General features: G+C 42.2%; 1 protein-coding gene across 1 annotated transcript; it reads right to left on the bottom strand.

Annotated features, from left to right (window-relative positions):
* Window positions 1-15296: 15296 nt before the first annotated feature.
* LOC134844847 (putative uncharacterized protein DDB_G0271982) lies at window positions 15297-15731 on the bottom strand. The gene has a single exon (XM_063861664.1). The coding sequence runs from the start codon at window positions 15729-15731 to the stop codon at window positions 15297-15299; it is 435 nt and encodes a 144-aa protein (XP_063717734.1).
* Between the last annotated feature and the right edge of the window lie 357 nt (window positions 15732-16088).

The following is a 16088-nucleotide window of genomic DNA, read 5'->3' as shown; positions in this document are numbered from 1 at the left end:
AGGTTGGAGAGTTCTTCAATTAGCCCTCCTGGTTCGTGGCACTTGCTCTCTAACGACTGTAGCTCACAACCGTTACAACTCGGATTATTTTTTTCTTTTTTAGTTCCAATAATTTGGATTATGATTGATTTTCTAACTTCGTTGTGGGTTTTCTCTCTGCCTTTTTTTATGCAAAAATTGTTGTTCTGATTTTTGCTCTTTTCAGTTTTCCCGAAAACGAAAACTGTTACTTGTCTGTTACTTAAAAATGTCTTGTCAGTCCGAATCGACCCCTCCCAGTTCCTTCATTTTGATAAATAAGACTGTTAGTCGTCAAAATTAACGCATCGTTCACCAAAACAGCTTGAACTAAAACTTCGTTTGCGACCAGCGTTTTCAGGACATTTTGGTTAAATGGCAAACACTCCCCGGACAGCCCGATCATTATCCTCATTAAGCTTCGAGAAAATTAAACAAAATGAAACACTGAATTTGAGCAGATTTTACAAAAAAGAACCAAAAGAGTTTTATTCATCTTACATCAACTCCCTACTTGCTATAGATGGAATCACACTACATCAGTATAGCCTTCTTACAGTTTCAATACTCTCCACTCTGAGGATATGAACTTAGTTTAATGAGTTTTTCTGATTTCTAGCGTCATTGTCTCCAATTAAAAGGTGTTGGGACGAGTGACAGTCCTGCCAACCAACAACCTATAATTATCCTACTATGTCTCTTTCCTTCTGAAATTTTAGCTATTAAGGGTCCTATAAAACTTCTAGAGATTACCCAAGTCTTTTATGTCACCACAAAGCAAACAGCTCTCTTAGTTGAATAAAAACAATTAGGCAGGTTGGTTAGTGTCTCTACCAACACTAACCAAAACCATAATGCAAACTCATAGCTGCAGCAATGACAAACCCGAAATAATTAAAGTTTTCTTTCTTTAAGTTTCAATTTCAAACTTTGTTTGCATGGTTGCTCAGTTGATTTTTTTTCACACAAAACAGTTCTGAGTTTTAATTTCCTCCTCTTTGTTACTTTTTTTGTATCTTTCTTTCAGTTTTGGTCGTTAAAACGTTCTTAAATTTCAAAGTTTTTGAGTTTTTTTTCTGCATCTTTTCATTCGGCGGTTGTTTATGTTCCATCTCCGCACTCTCTGTTTCAGTGTTTTGCAGCACAACAGTGGCCATTCTTATGCTGGTGGAGACAGTCCACCAACATCTCTGCTCTTTTACCCTTGGTTCATTACGAGGCCAAACTGTTCAATGCATAGGAGCACAATTTTGTGTCTGTATGTTCCTGGATTCCAGAGACAAGTCTTGAAAATGTTCCAAAATGAAAGTGGATTCCACAAACAAAATTTCATTGGATTCCGCATACAGATACCTGTAACTTAAACTTTGTCGGCACATTTGTTTTGTTGCGGATTCCGCAACAAGCAAATATAGCTAGTTGTTCTGTATTCCGCAACTGTAAATGGGTTCCGCATAATGTAAGTGGATTCCACAAAATCTCAGTGGAATCGGCAAATTTAAGCAGAGTCCACAATTGTAAGCGGATTCTGCAAACTGTGAGTGGATTCAGATTTTGTTTATTACTAAACTTGTATATGAACAATTAAAAGCTAGAAATGGAACTCTAATCTATGGCAACGCGGAGTTTAAAGGCAAGGACTTATCCATTGTCAGCGGAGTCCACGAACAAATCTCAAAGTATTTGTTGAATAAATCGGTGGATGACACCTTTTAGTACTTTGGAAACACACTACCGAATAAAATTGATATTTGGAGTCATTCGGTTGATAGTGTATGGAAATACAATACACAGCATACTGGCCAAATTATGTCAGTATTTGGGATTGCGTCAATCTCAAATACTGATTTTGGAAGCATAACGCCGAATAGTTTCAATATTTGTATTCATTGAGTTGAGATTGTATGGAAACACAACACACGGCATATCGCCAACTTAGGTCAGTTTTTGGTATGGCATCAGTATTTGAGATCGAAGTTCAGATCGATAGGTCAGTATTTGGGGTCGGTAGGTCAGTATTTGGGATCGAAGTTCAGTAGGTCAGTATTTATGATCGAAGTTCAGATCGAGTTTGACAGGTTTTGAGATCGAAGTTGGGTTGACAGGAATTGAGAGCAAACTTTTGGTATTTCAACTGTTAGTTGATCAATGCATAAATTGAGATTGATTTTTCTGGTGACCAGTTAATTAAAGATGTAATTTTAAACGCTATTTTACACGTATAGATTTATATAAATGTTTCTTTGAGCAGAATCCGAAGTTTAGCCTTCTTTGAGCAGAATGCATAGTTTAGCCTCGTAATGTTTGTGACAGGGTAGATGATCCACAGTACTTTCCCTGTTTCTGCAGAAGCTATTGTGGAGAACGTCATATTTTCCCCCAGATCTTATTTTAACTTTTCTTCTTTTAAACTTCCGTCACAATCGGTTGTTTTCAAGGTTTTTAACTTCAGTTGTTACTGCATTCCGATGCGCCATGAAAGCTCGCTTGAATGCTTCTGATCCTATGTCCACCTGATACGAACTGTACACTCTGCTGTGTTTCGACATCTGCTTTTTGGCATTTTCGTACAATCTGGCAGTCATGTTGTCTCTGATCCATGGCATCAGTCGTCTTCTGGCCCATATCTTCTTCACTTACAACGAAATTTTCAAGTTTATACACAATGTCTGGAAACTATCTAAGTATTTTAGAGAACCAAATCTTCCAACTCTTCTATAGTCGGTGCTTCCTGTCTCCAAGAAGAGCTTTTAACTATCTAATCGCCATGATAACTCCAATTATCACAATCGTTACGGACTGTAAGGAGTCTGTTAAACCATGGAGAGTAGCTCTCCAGAGTCCCAGTTCAAGACCAGATTACTAAGCCAAGGATACTACCATGTTTGTAGCAAACAACGACAAGGAAAATCATCATGCGTCAACATGATGCTCCTCCAATTTCGCTGTCCTGACGCTTCCAGCAGTGGTTCATTTGCATCACTATTCAGTGGATTTTATCACTGTCACCCACTGCATTGTTACGGATCGCTGTTGGTCCTTTTCTGCTTCTGTCTTTCAAAATCACTAAAAGTTCCCCTGATGTATTCCATAAACATCATTCCAGTATCGGTTATAAATCATCCTTAGCTCTTTCTGGAACTGCAGCAAACATCTTAAAAAGCAACACGTAAAATTTCTCCGACATTCTTGCAAGTCTTATACATTTTGGTACTGAGAAGTCTCGATCTACTGTCGCCCTTGTGCTCTTCACGTCCACAGCCACGAAGTGTTCTGGATATCGGGTTTTGCCCAAAGGAGCCACAATTCAGCCTACTGGGTACCTAGCTCCAGATGGTCTGTGATACGTTTCGATCTGCCTGATTTTATTTTCCACTCTCCCATTTTTTCGATGATTTTCTGCCCAGTCTGTAAAACTCCCGGAAACACTTGTACACTGAGAGCCGTGACCATCTCATGCTTCTGCTCTAGTTTCAATGATGACTCTAGAGAACCACATATGCTGTAGAAACCTACTGCAGTCACTAGATTCACTTCAGCTCCTCCATGATAATCTTCTACTATTCTTTTTTCGTCCTTGTTCTCACCACTACATTTCCAAACAAAGTCATTAGTTGCCTATGCTGCCTCGCAAGTGTTTTTACGCAATGAAGACCTCCACACATGTTACTTCCAGTTCACAGAGTTTTGACAGACAGCTACCAATCTTAACCCAGTCTTTCGATTACAGCCAGGCAATTCCACATTCTTCTCTCGGCTGCTCCTAGAGGCTGTAGTCATCGAAATTTACATGGTGTTGAAGTCGCGAAAACCGTAATCCGTATTCTAATTTCTTTTTTTGTTCTGTGTTGCTCGCAATATTGAATGGACATTTGTACTGGGACACTATAATGGTTTCATTCATGATGTTTTCATCATCTTCAACACGACCCTCAAACTTCTCCTCAGTAATGCATCTGAGGATACCAATCCAAACTCCACTCTGTTATTGTTATCCAATTTCAGTACGGAAGATACAGTCATCTTCACTTCCAATACAAGTTCCAACTTAACTTGTTGATTATCAATGTTTTTTATTGTAATTAATCCAAACACACAGAATCTTAGCATTACTGCTTGCTCGTAATCAGTTTTTTCGTGAGCATAAGCTCTTTCTTAGAATATATTCGAATCTCATCAATATTCTTCAAGGGCTTTAGTTTAACAGGTTCTTTCTCATTCAATCTCAGTAGCTTGCTTTGATGAATGCCCAATAGCGCTTGTAAGAGCAACTTCCTTCCATGTTCACTGCCTTCTCTCAACACTTTTGTGCAGTTGCTCAGCGCTGGTAAGAACCGGACAAAACAAAGAGCGACTCTCCGTTTTGCGCACGCTAGTGTCGCTCCTTTGCAAATCATCAGGTCTCTTAAAGGGTTAATGTCATCAAAAGCACTTTTCCTCCTGAGATCTTTTGCTTTCTTCCGAATCGTTCCCTCCCATTGTCATGCCCGCTATACACCAAGTAAGTCTAAGTTGCAATTCAATTCTGACTTCGGTATTGCTATCAGAGCATATACTATCGGCGTAGTTCTTATTTCTTCTTCAAAGTGGCGTTAAAATACTGCCCACCACGGTAAACTCACCAGCTTCTCCACTGTTTCGGTGCCGAAGAGGCTAGTGTTTCATAAGCTTTTTGCTTGATCTTCGTGTAATTTTTAAATTCTTCTAGATAACACTTCATAGCATTTTTGTTCTCTAATGGTATCAGATGTCCTCTTGTCGAACTTTTGTACTCCATCATCTCCATGTAAAAACTGGCGGGCTCGTTCAATGTGACCGTCTCTTATAGTGTCAGTCGATTATGTTCAAGAGTAATTGGCTGTCTTACGACGCTTCCCCTTCCTTGATTCATGCTTGAAGGCTTGAAGTCTCTTAGGGCACTCTCAGCACATTGACTAAGTTTCTAATTTTTCAATTCGCTCTAGTAAGAGTGCGGTCACTTCTTCTGATTTCAAAGCCGAATGATCTTTTCCCTGCCATGAGAATGGGCGGCACCACCGCTACATTCATCATTACCTTCGCAGTGCCTAGCAATATGCCATCGCCTTGTCCCATGTAAACGGCGTCCTCCACTGGTTGTTTTCTTTTGACTAAGTTGGCAGTCTTTGCTGGATGTTCAAGATCCACCTTCGTCTTTCCAGACTTTCTCAGCATGACTTTGCTGCCCAATTTCATTATCATATCTTTATTTTTTCAATCATCAACTTCAAACGCTATGTCGTTTTTATCGTCCTGGACAGATACACTAACTCGTTGTAGCTTTCTTGACGCGTCATATTGATACGAGAATTTGTCTCACTCTCACCCATAGCTGGATCAATGAGTAACTCACTGATTCTTCCTCGTGCCGCGTTTCTTAGTTTTTTTTCCTGTGAAATGATTCTGTTAAAATTTTTTTGTTGTAGTTTCAATTTTGCCAGGAGAGGCGCTCTTTGGTAAGTTATGAACTGCATTGATAAAGACTGATAGCGAATGGCTCGATCTCCAAATCGTCCAATTGCTCCTGGAAACTTGGTTCATCCAAGCTTGTCCGTCAACACTGTCAAGTTAATCCAATCGGCCGTAAACTTGACAAGATCCAGAGCTCTCAACTCATGCTCTAAGTCCATCGCATCTGAAGCAGTCGTTCAGCAATGCGACTCGCCAGATTATGTACTATATTAATCCAACCGTCGACTTTTTCAGTATGTCTCCGCGCTGGAGCTTGCCGTGTCCTCGCGTACGTGTCCTGGGTGTCGTACAGACCGTCAGTACGGCGCACTAAAAGTTCTACCACCCCCCTTTAAACAGGCAAACTAGCATTGCTTCCCATCAACCCTTCTCCAATTCTGAACATAATTTATCATAATTGCCTATCATAATTATCACATGCACAGCTGGACTAAAATTGCGCCTCCGAATGCCATCACCTTAGTTATCCATGTGGTCCTCAATTTCTGCAGCACTTTACCAAGCTGTCACCCATTGTCGAATGCGATGTGCAAGAGGTGGCTGTTGAATAATTATGGCTATACTTCAAGTTGATCCATTGAAGCATAATCGTTTGTCCGTGTCGGGAGTCCTGTGAATCTATTTTTTATCTGGTTCTTCATTTGCACATCCAGCACTCGTTCCTCATTGGCGTTCCTCCTTGTGTGTCTAGTGGAGCCTTGTCCTGAACCCCTATCGTAGCAGCTCCAGTACCTGTTTTTGTTATCACTTCCGAGGAGAAATCCACTCTGCTGGTGACATCAATTGTTCCGTAGGGTGCAGTCAACCCAAACCTGGCACATTCCTGTCGGCCACGGTTCGACCAGCGGCATTAACCAGCTGGCTCATAGCTCTACCAACAGCTATGTCGTTCAGGATGTAATTTAGGTCCAGAATCATTACTCTTCCGGATCCTGTCGAAACTTGCATTTTGGTTGTTTGGCTTAATTCAGGAGCTCCATTGGCGATTGCATATGGGGAACTTCTTCTACAGGTAATGAGCTTTCAGCTTTCGCCACGCCCAATTGCTCTGATGGCTCCTTCTACTCCTTCTTCAGGCGCTCTATCCCTTTTCCTTGCTTCTTTTTGCAATCGTCGAAGAGTTCCCAAAACATATCTCGATCTTCCTGAGTTTTGGCCATCATTTAGCTACTCGGTCCAACTCGTCTCTCGCCTCTGTCAGGTTTTCCGTTTGCACTTCTTCTTCTTCTTCTTTAGCTCTCTTGGATGGCACTGCAGCTTTGAACTGTGAGCTAGATGAGTACTATCTCTCCGAGCTGTTACGTTCTCGCAGTACCCAACCCAGGTTCGTGCGCCAACTCGATTCCAGAGAGCGCTCCATTCCTCCATTTTTTGGCGCGCAGGCATGGGCAGTCGGTCGGTCCAACACTCCCGCATCGCCCCAAGCTGCAATCACCAAAACTACCGTGGGGTGGTCCCCAGGGTTGTCAAGCCCCAGATTTTTTGTCAGAGCGGTTGTCAACATGACTACCTCGGGGTCATCCTGGACGTATTCTCTTTCGCGTAACCGGCGACGGAGATCGTTTATGACTGTTTCTACGTAGTCCTCGGTTAAATCCATCAATTCGATAAAGTTATCCATTCCGGTTCAGCTCGGTTTTTAATTTTGATAAATTGATTCACAAAAATAATTAAATTGGAGATTAAATTCGATCAACCAGGATCTAGAAATAAGGTCATGAATATCTCATCTGATCAACATTACCTCAATTCCTAATTAAAAATTTATCAAAAACAGCCAGATTCAAATTTTTTTCATAAGATAAAATTGAATTCAGTCTTAAATCATAAAATTTGATCATAGAATAGACAGTCCACGCTTTGGATCATTTCCTGAAGTTTTAGGTTAAATTTTTGTGGCCACTAACTCTTCCAAACCTATAATCCTTATAACAAAACACATAACAATACACATAACCCACACTCATCCTATACTTAATTAATATTTCTTATGTAGATACATTTCTAAGTTAGTATCCGAAAAGATTACATGTATAAGCGCGTACAAATCCCGAGATTGCAGTCGTCTTCTGTTTGGGTCGTAAACAGGAAGCAAGAGTTCTTTTACTCCCCTCTCCGCAAAGAAGTCTCTTAGTCTTGTCAGGGACAAAACCAAATGATCAGGGTCTGAGTAGTGCTTCTACGTTGCCCTCGTCACCATGAAGCATAAGTACCTCCCTGGTTTTTGTGAGACAACGGTTGCAAAGCTGCCACACCCCTTACTCCTGGTATTTTCTTGGTAAAAACGCTGCTTTCTGAAGTCGGCTGCTTGTGCTGTTCTATAACTCATATCCGCAGTGAAAGCTATCGCACATGTCCTATGCGTGAGTATAAAATCGCTATCTCTTAGGTTTATGCTTCTTGAGAATTTACTCGGCAAACTAAATTATGACTCTACTTCTCCCCCTATATCTGTTTTTTTTGGGTCTTCGTCTGTTTCTGCCTCTAAATCACCTGTTTCTCTAGCAATTCTTATTTTTTTCAAAATAGTTTTTCAGTGTGGGTAAGTCTTATCCCCACTCCTCCCCAGACAAAAACATCCATTGACGTCTCTGTCGATCGCATACCTGATACTAAGTTGAAAATGGATGCAGGAATGAATAATGGCCCTTCTTGAGCTGCCCTGGAAGGATCGTGTATGTTATTCCTAATGTATTTCATGCTCTCGCGGTCTACATCCTGAATTTTGACACAAGTTTCTTTGGAGCATGGCGTCAATTCATTCAACCACTCTAATACGCGCAGGTTCCACAATTGTAGCTCATATGACTCCTGTTGCTCGTCATCAAACTCGACTTCTGGTTTCGACCAATCGTCGCGCCATTAATTGTCTTGATCATCGACAATGTCTACTTCCTGTGACGCGGTTATTTCTTCTAGACCCACTAAGTCTTCTGCTAGCCTCTTCAGGTCTCTTCTGTACCACAAAGTTGTCCCAATAGTGATTATATTTTTTGCGGGTCTCTCCCCGTCACTTCGTTGTGTCTGCATCGAAAAAAGTAGATCCGGTTCCATGTTCTTAAGACCCTCTATATGCTCCGGGTTTTCCCAATCCTCTTCTGCATAAGGCAAGGTTTCTTTATCCGTCTCGATTATTTTATTTGAACCAAGTCCAACGTCGGGTTTGTTCCTTCTTCCAGTACCACAATTTTATAGTTTTCTTCCCCTGGTTCCCTTCTCAATAATTAAGTAAGTAGGTTCCAAAATTAAAAAATCACCCTCCACCATTTTTTTAGGTATACACCAGTCTTCTGAGTTTTGAGTTTTGTGGCCTAATTATCTGAAAGTGTGAGTTCGGCCAGTGCTGAGCCTATAAAAAGTCCTTCCTGGTGTCCCTCCGTTATCATAAATGGCTTCCTCCATTTCTTTAAGAGTTTCTTAGTAAATTTTTGTGTGATCACCTTCTGAAAAACCCACGCGTATTCTCCTACCGAAAAAGCTTCTCCACTAGCAATTTTTTGTCAAACGTTTCCTCTGCCTCGCCTTGGCGTGTTGCCTGCTGCGTCTACATAAGTCAAAGAGCTCCTGTTGAAGTCTTATCGCATCTCTTACATAGACCTGTCAACATGCCCAGTAACTTTCTCATGCTCAGTCAACATCATGTGCGAACTAATTCCTGTATTTAAGGGCTGCGTACTTTTGTAAGCTCCCACTACTTGTGGAAAATAACTATCCCAGTCAGTCATGAATCGGGAGCAATTCAACCTCAACATCGACACCAGAGTCCGAATTTCTCTTTCAACTAAGCAGTTCGGCTGGTGTGATAATTTGTAGAGTGAGCCTAGACTACCTGAGAACGTCTCATGAGCTCCATAATAAGCTCACCTACAAAAGCAGTTCAATTATTTGACTGAAATTTCTTCGAGCACCCATGTCGTCTAGCTATCAAGTATTGATCAGATGATCGCGCGAACGACTCCATTGAATGCAATGGGAGACTTAAATTTCTAGGATCTTTTACATGTTGGCACGACAGACTGCAATGATCCATTTCTCAGGACGCTCAAACCATCTTGATGACCTTATCAATTCCTTGATCCCCCATCTGATCAAGTGACCTGAATATTAGTTCCGTCTGACAGAGCTGCGGCATATTTTTTTTTATTTTTTCAGAACCTTTTATTATTCTATCTTTTTGCAAGCCACAATCCCTTCCTTGTTCAGATATAACCGCCCATCTTTCTGCGTAAAATACTGCCTCAGGAGCCGGTAAACATCCTGGTTCAGTTCTCTTTTTCTTGGTTTCCAATTTTCGGTCCACCTTGTTAAGCTACTTTTCATACGATTATTTTTGATAGTCTATACCTCGCCTTCAAGTATGTCTTCATGACTCCAAAATGACTATTCAGCTCGTCGGGTTGATGTGCGTCATCTTCCATTTTGTCACGCCAAATCTTTGCCAGTGGCTTTGTCTTGTTCAACTCCAAGTCATCTGCCGGGTTATCAAAAACTCTCTCACTCAAAAACAGGTTGCGATCGCTATCAGGGTTTTGCTACATTTCCCAGTCCAAGTCTTTTGCCCGAGTCTCTACCAACAATATGTGTATCGCCATTTCTTATATTCAGATGCCGTGCTCGAGTTTCTGTCTGTGATTTCCTCGGACATTCTCGACAGGTGAGTCTACAGTGGAGCACGTCTCCATGGTGTATTCTGATGTACTTGGTCATTTCATCCATCTAAATTCGCCGGAAAAAACTTTGTCCACCGGGTTTTGTCTATCTACGTCTCCGTTTACTTCAGTGTCCGGCTCCCCAGACGAATTATCTTTCACCGATTGTTTTGACTCAACTTTTCTCAGTCATCATTTGAGTCCCGATCTCTTGTTCCTTTTTCCTGTACGACGTTCTCATTAAAAAACTTTGAGGAATTGAGGAGACTAGTTGTTGATCTAATGTCCTCAATCCCTTCCATTTCCTAATGCTGACGTTTTGGTGGTTTCATCCGTACTTTATCACTGACAATGAGCGGTGCCATAGCTGTTGTACATTTAGGATCATCTATAATTACGTCACTTTCCAACAATCCACCCAGCAACCGCATTTTCTCCAGTGTGACCTGCACCATTTTGTCTAGCAATAAGAAGCTGTTTATGTTCATACAAGAAGGTTCTTGTTTAAGCAGTTTTGAATATAGCAACAAATTCAAGGGTACAGGTTCCTTCTTGGATGAAATATTAAGTTCTGCTGCCTTTTCCACCGATAATTCAGGGAGTCCCGTATAGGAGGTCCTGACTTATCCAATCATTTCAACAAAGGAATTGCTTCGTAAGTTTCGCCGTCTACAAACGAGATACCTTCCTTTATTTCTACCTAATTGCTTGCTTATAATCCATTCTATCACACAATTCAGTTTTCTTTCTGAGACTGTCAGCATTCTGGTGCTTGTCACGCACCCTCTGTTCGATTAGCATATGGTAGCCATTCAATCCAACGACCAATGTAACTCTGGTCCATCAATTACGTTTTCAACCAGAATAAGGCTAGGTTGTCAACTCGCAGCTTAAAGGGGGCGCTCCTTAAAAAAGCGCGATACTTCTCAGCGAACATGACTACCGCAAACATCTCTGCTTTTGGCGCATCATACTTCATCTCGGTGTCACTTAGTACTTTACTGCCATATGCAGTGAGATGGAGAACTGTTCTATCCTTCCATTCTTGTTTCTGATGCAGTATTCCGATAAAAGCAGTATTCCGATAACTACTGAGGCATAATGCAGTATTCCGATAACTAATGAGGCATAAGTGTCGAGAACATACATGCCTTCCTATGTGGGCAAGCCTAGCACTGGCGCCTCACACATTTCCTGCTTGATGTTCTCGAAGGCTTCGTCAGCTCGTTCATTCCATTCACACTTCACTCCTCTGTTGCGCATCAACTGCTACATCGGGTAGACTTTGTCTGAGTACCCCTTAATGACTTCTCAAAAATAATTCACAAGTCCTAGAAAGCTTCGTGTCTGTTCTATGGGGCTTCCATGTTAACACTGCCTCCACCGCATCCGGATGCGACCTCGCGCCACGCTTATCCACCATTCCTCCCAGGTGTTTTTTTGTGAATCTTTAAGGATTTCGCATTTCGAGGGTTTGCACTTCAAGCCAGTTCTCTTCATGCAGTCAAAATTTTCATCAAGTTTGTCAGTCAAAGTGGGGGTCACTATCACCTCATAATCTACATAGCACATCACAAGTTTCTCATTTTCTTTAACATGCTAGTCAAGGCCTGAACATGAGTCTCCGAAAGATCTTCGTCGCATGGCACAAGCCGAACGGAATCCTCTTCCACTGGTTCAGGCCCAAATCACACGCAAATCTCTCTTGAACCACGCATAGATGAGAGCCTCTCAAAACTCGGAGATGGTAATTTTTTACCCACTTCGGATCCGGGTTCTGCCTATCAGCAGGTCCCCTTACGTATTCTCTCTGTCCTGTTTCCGTAAGGGGACCTGCTGATAGGCAGAACCCGGATTCGAAGTGGGTAAAAAATTACCATCTCCGAGTTTTGAGAGGCTCTCATCTATGCGTGGTTCTTGATATGCATCCTTTATGATCAACTCGTTTGGTAGCAAATATCGCAGGAGAATTTCAGTTGTCCTACGTTCTTTTTGGCTTCGATGACCCCACATGCCCATGGTGACTTCGAGAGTTCTATCATGTCGTCCTCGAGCAGCATTTCTTTTACTGCTCGGCAATCCTCCGATTTGTGCGGTGTCATGCAACTAATACCAGCTTTATGTTTTAAAAAAACGTCTGTGTTTCGATTTAAAACCCCTTTTAGCATCTCAAACTCTCCGTCCCCTATCTTACCTCTTAAATGCCATGTCTCCGGTAGAGGCGGCCAGTTACACTCTTATTGACGTGACGACGGGCATTCCGGAAAGTTTGAGCAGTTCGATAAGCCTCATCTGTTTCAGAAATCATTGAAAAAATTTTATTCAAAGATTTCGATTCATCAATTCTTTTTTAAATCAGATTTTCATTCGCGTGAGTGTGACAATCCTCCACTCGATGCTGCTTCAGATTTGGCATTTATTCATAGTCAATCCACATTGGTAAATCGTAAACAAGTTTTTTACCACGCTGGAATGAAATCGGTGTCTGCAGTGCATTCTACAACGCACTCACAAACAGCCCATTTGTTGTGACGAAAAACCCCTAAACTTTGACTGTTGAGGTTCCGCACAAGGCAAACTTGTTTACTGTCACTCAGTTTAAGTTACTCATCGTAAAAACAGCTACCGCTGCCTGCCTAGACTGTACTTTTACCTTTCTGTCTAAAAAAATCGGTATTTTATTCTGATCAGTTTTTATCCTGTTTATTTGTCGTTCAACATATTTTCTTGTCAGTACAATTTTGTTGTAGATTGTCACAACAAAGCTCCTAAAGAAGTCCCGCGCCAAAATGAACTGACCCGAATCATCGAGGTTTTCTTGCTTGAGAACATTCATCAAGAGGTTCCTTCCTCACATTTGGAGGACTGTTTTTGGAGTTCACCCCACTACATAGATGTCTCCGCGATTGGTGGCTGCCATTCTTAAGTTTGTGGGTATCAGGTCCTTCCATGTGAAACCCATATTTTCCCATATCTGTAATGGCATCAAAATGACTACCGCTCGTATGTCTACGAGTCTTCTGACTCCTATTTTCTTTCTGTCCTTGAATAGCAGATTTGCAGCCATATTTGCTTCGTATCCAATGATTACCACATCTTGTTCCATCATGGCAACATGACCAAGCCTGCGGAACTTCAACTCTTCTTGACCCAAAAATATATGTCCTATTTGGTCGCTGTCCTATAAATGCTAATCCCATCCACATTAGTTTAATGGTCCGAGTGTCATGGTCCACCTGTCATTAGTATGGCGCGCACAGCCATTGATACAGTGCGTGGTTCTGCTTGTCTCAGGTAATCCACATAAATGTCCAGATGCATCATGGTGAATTCCGAGCGTTCACTCAGATTCCTAATTACCTGAAGGCCCGCCTCGGAGATTATCGATTGTATCTTACTGCCCTGAGGCACCATCCGAAATGTCAGCCCAGAGATCGAAATCAAGTTCGTGCTCAAACTGCTCGGTGCCTTCGTTTCTTCCACTGTGGATGCCTCAAAGGCGTTGAACTGATCCTGAGCCCTCTCAACTTCCAGTGTGAGCTTGACTTTCTGTTCTATTTATCTAAACGCCAAATCCTGCTGAAATCTCCGCCGCTGCTTATAGTAAACGATCGCCGCTGCTTTATACTAACGATCGCCGCTGCTTTATAGCAAGTTTAGAATCATGAGCCGCTGTCTCGGGTTCCGTTCCACTATTATAATCCAGTGCGGCCTGCATCTTTTTCGTGGCCAGTTCGAGAGGCTTTTCTTTTGTCCGAGCTTCCGCTGCCTTGCTGTCCTTAACGCCTGACAAAGCGTCTTCATGCTTAGATGCTTGATATCCGGCACAGTGTTCCAAAATTATGGACACTCCTATTTAAAATGACCCTCCTGGTTGCAAACCAAAACAACTGAGCCAAATTTTGCAATCAACCCTCCCATTAAACTTTCGTGGTCAATGCCCGTCGCGTGTTCATCTTTAAGGCTAACACCGATCGCCTTCATGTCTTGTTTATAGGTCGGACATGCTGATACATGATGCATGTCCGTGGAACTGCAGTTCCACAAAATCGTCTCTTATTATCCTGCTTTGCACAGGTCCATTATTAAAATTGCCATAATTTTTCTTGTATTAACTCGATATCAGCAACATGTATTCGTTAAATTGCAGTCGCATTTCTTCCGGCGTTGGTGCTTTGATTGAGAGAGGCTCTCTTCACACTATAAATGAATTTCGAAACTATTGCCCAATTCAATCTACTGTTTGACTCGTCCAGATGAGGACCTCTTCTCAGGTTTTCAATGTTATCTGCGGTCTCTTCTTCCCGTTGCGTACGCTTCTCGAAGCGCATCATCGCTTGATCCCCTTGCAGCTCGAGCCAAACTGGTTCAACAGTATCACGAAACTACAGGTGAGCGCACTGCAGTCCTATCTTTCTGTTAAGTCTCCTACTTCTTAATCCAGCTTCATGACTTCTATCTATGTATCTATACAACCGTCGCATTCACCTTTGCAATAATTAGTTTGTTGATTACACTTTTAGACTTTTCGCTCCGCTCTTTGGTCTAGGACAACCCTGCGAGGAACACTACAAATATCTGTTTGGAGGTTCAGACACTGTCCGAGAATATCCGGTCTGATCGTGAGTATCAGATGTTCGAGGCTCTGGAACATCCCTTCTACCAGGATCGCTAGGTTGATCTCGTCCATGGTTTGAGTGATTCCAGCCCGAGGAATCACTTTTCCGACCGGCTAGTAGTAGAGCTCCCTCTGTGGATGGTCGTTGGATTTCTCGGCAGGTGACTCCTAGTGGCGTTATTCGATGGATTACCCTTTGCTCTAATGAATCCAACCGCTCTTCCTCTATTTGAATGCTCAATGAAGTGCACTCTTGTCTCTCTGCTCGTTTTTCTCTAGTGTGCTCCTCTGTTCGATGGCCCACTCCTTGTTACCAGAAACCATCTAATCTATCCATTATGGCATGAGTTGGCCTTTTCATCATTGAGTCTATCGTAGTATCGAGAATCCCAAGAGTCTGCTCCTGTTCACTCCAAAGTTGATCATGTCTTCTCTCAACCGTTGCTCTCTTTGCTCGGCATCCTGAGTCATTCGTGACAAGTTTCTCGCCAAGGGATCACCCGTTCTCTCTGTCAAGCGCTTCACGCTTTGACTGACTTCCTGTTTGTTGTGCTGTATCTCCTCTCGCAAGTTTTCTCTCTCAATGTGAAACTATCTCTCTCTCTCTCTCTCTCTCGCTCTCTCTCTCTCTCTCTCTCTCTCTCTCTCTCTTTCTCTAGTGCACTCATTCTGTTGGAAATCTGTTCCTGTTGCTCACCCATTCTATCCATGAACCTAGTCAGGGCTTCCTCTATTGACATCCTGTCAACGACCAATGGAGTCACCAGTGGTTGCGTCATCTTATTTGTGACAGACAGCTTGGTGTTAGTTGAAACCCGTGCCGCTTCTCTCTGTTTTAAAGGTCTTTCATAGTCCGCCTCCACTTCCCTCAGTGTAGTCACTGACCTGATGACCTTAGTCGCTTCTGCTTGGGTGTCAGAAGTGACTTTTGTCAGGAATTCACTAGAACGTTGCATCCTGTTTGAGGCCCTGTTGATCGTTATGACCGTACCAAACTGATCGGAATAGCCATCTTTCAACTATCAGGTACCATGACTTCATGGGTTTAACTTCTGAATATCAATTTGGATCCAAAGTCATCAACTTCTTGGTTATCATCTCCCTCTTCCTGAGTGTCGATGTTGTCACCAGTTCCTGCTGCCATGTGAACGGAATGAAATTTTCCAGAGTGTTTTTTGCCTTGTTACGAGAACGAGGAATACATTGCCTTCTTCCCTGACACCCCTTGTATCACGGTAAGGTCAATAAGTGAGCTTCCTACTGCTGGTTATTCAATCGAACTATCGGACAGTTCCGACAGTTTTTCTCGATCA

Source organism: Symsagittifera roscoffensis, chromosome 4 (genome assembly GCF_963678635.1).
Source record: "Symsagittifera roscoffensis chromosome 4, txSymRosc1.1, whole genome shotgun sequence".
NCBI lineage: Eukaryota > Metazoa > Xenacoelomorpha > Acoela > Convolutidae > Symsagittifera > Symsagittifera roscoffensis.
The sequence above is the reverse complement of the archived record's forward strand: the minus strand, read 5'-3'. Positions and strand labels throughout refer to the sequence as shown.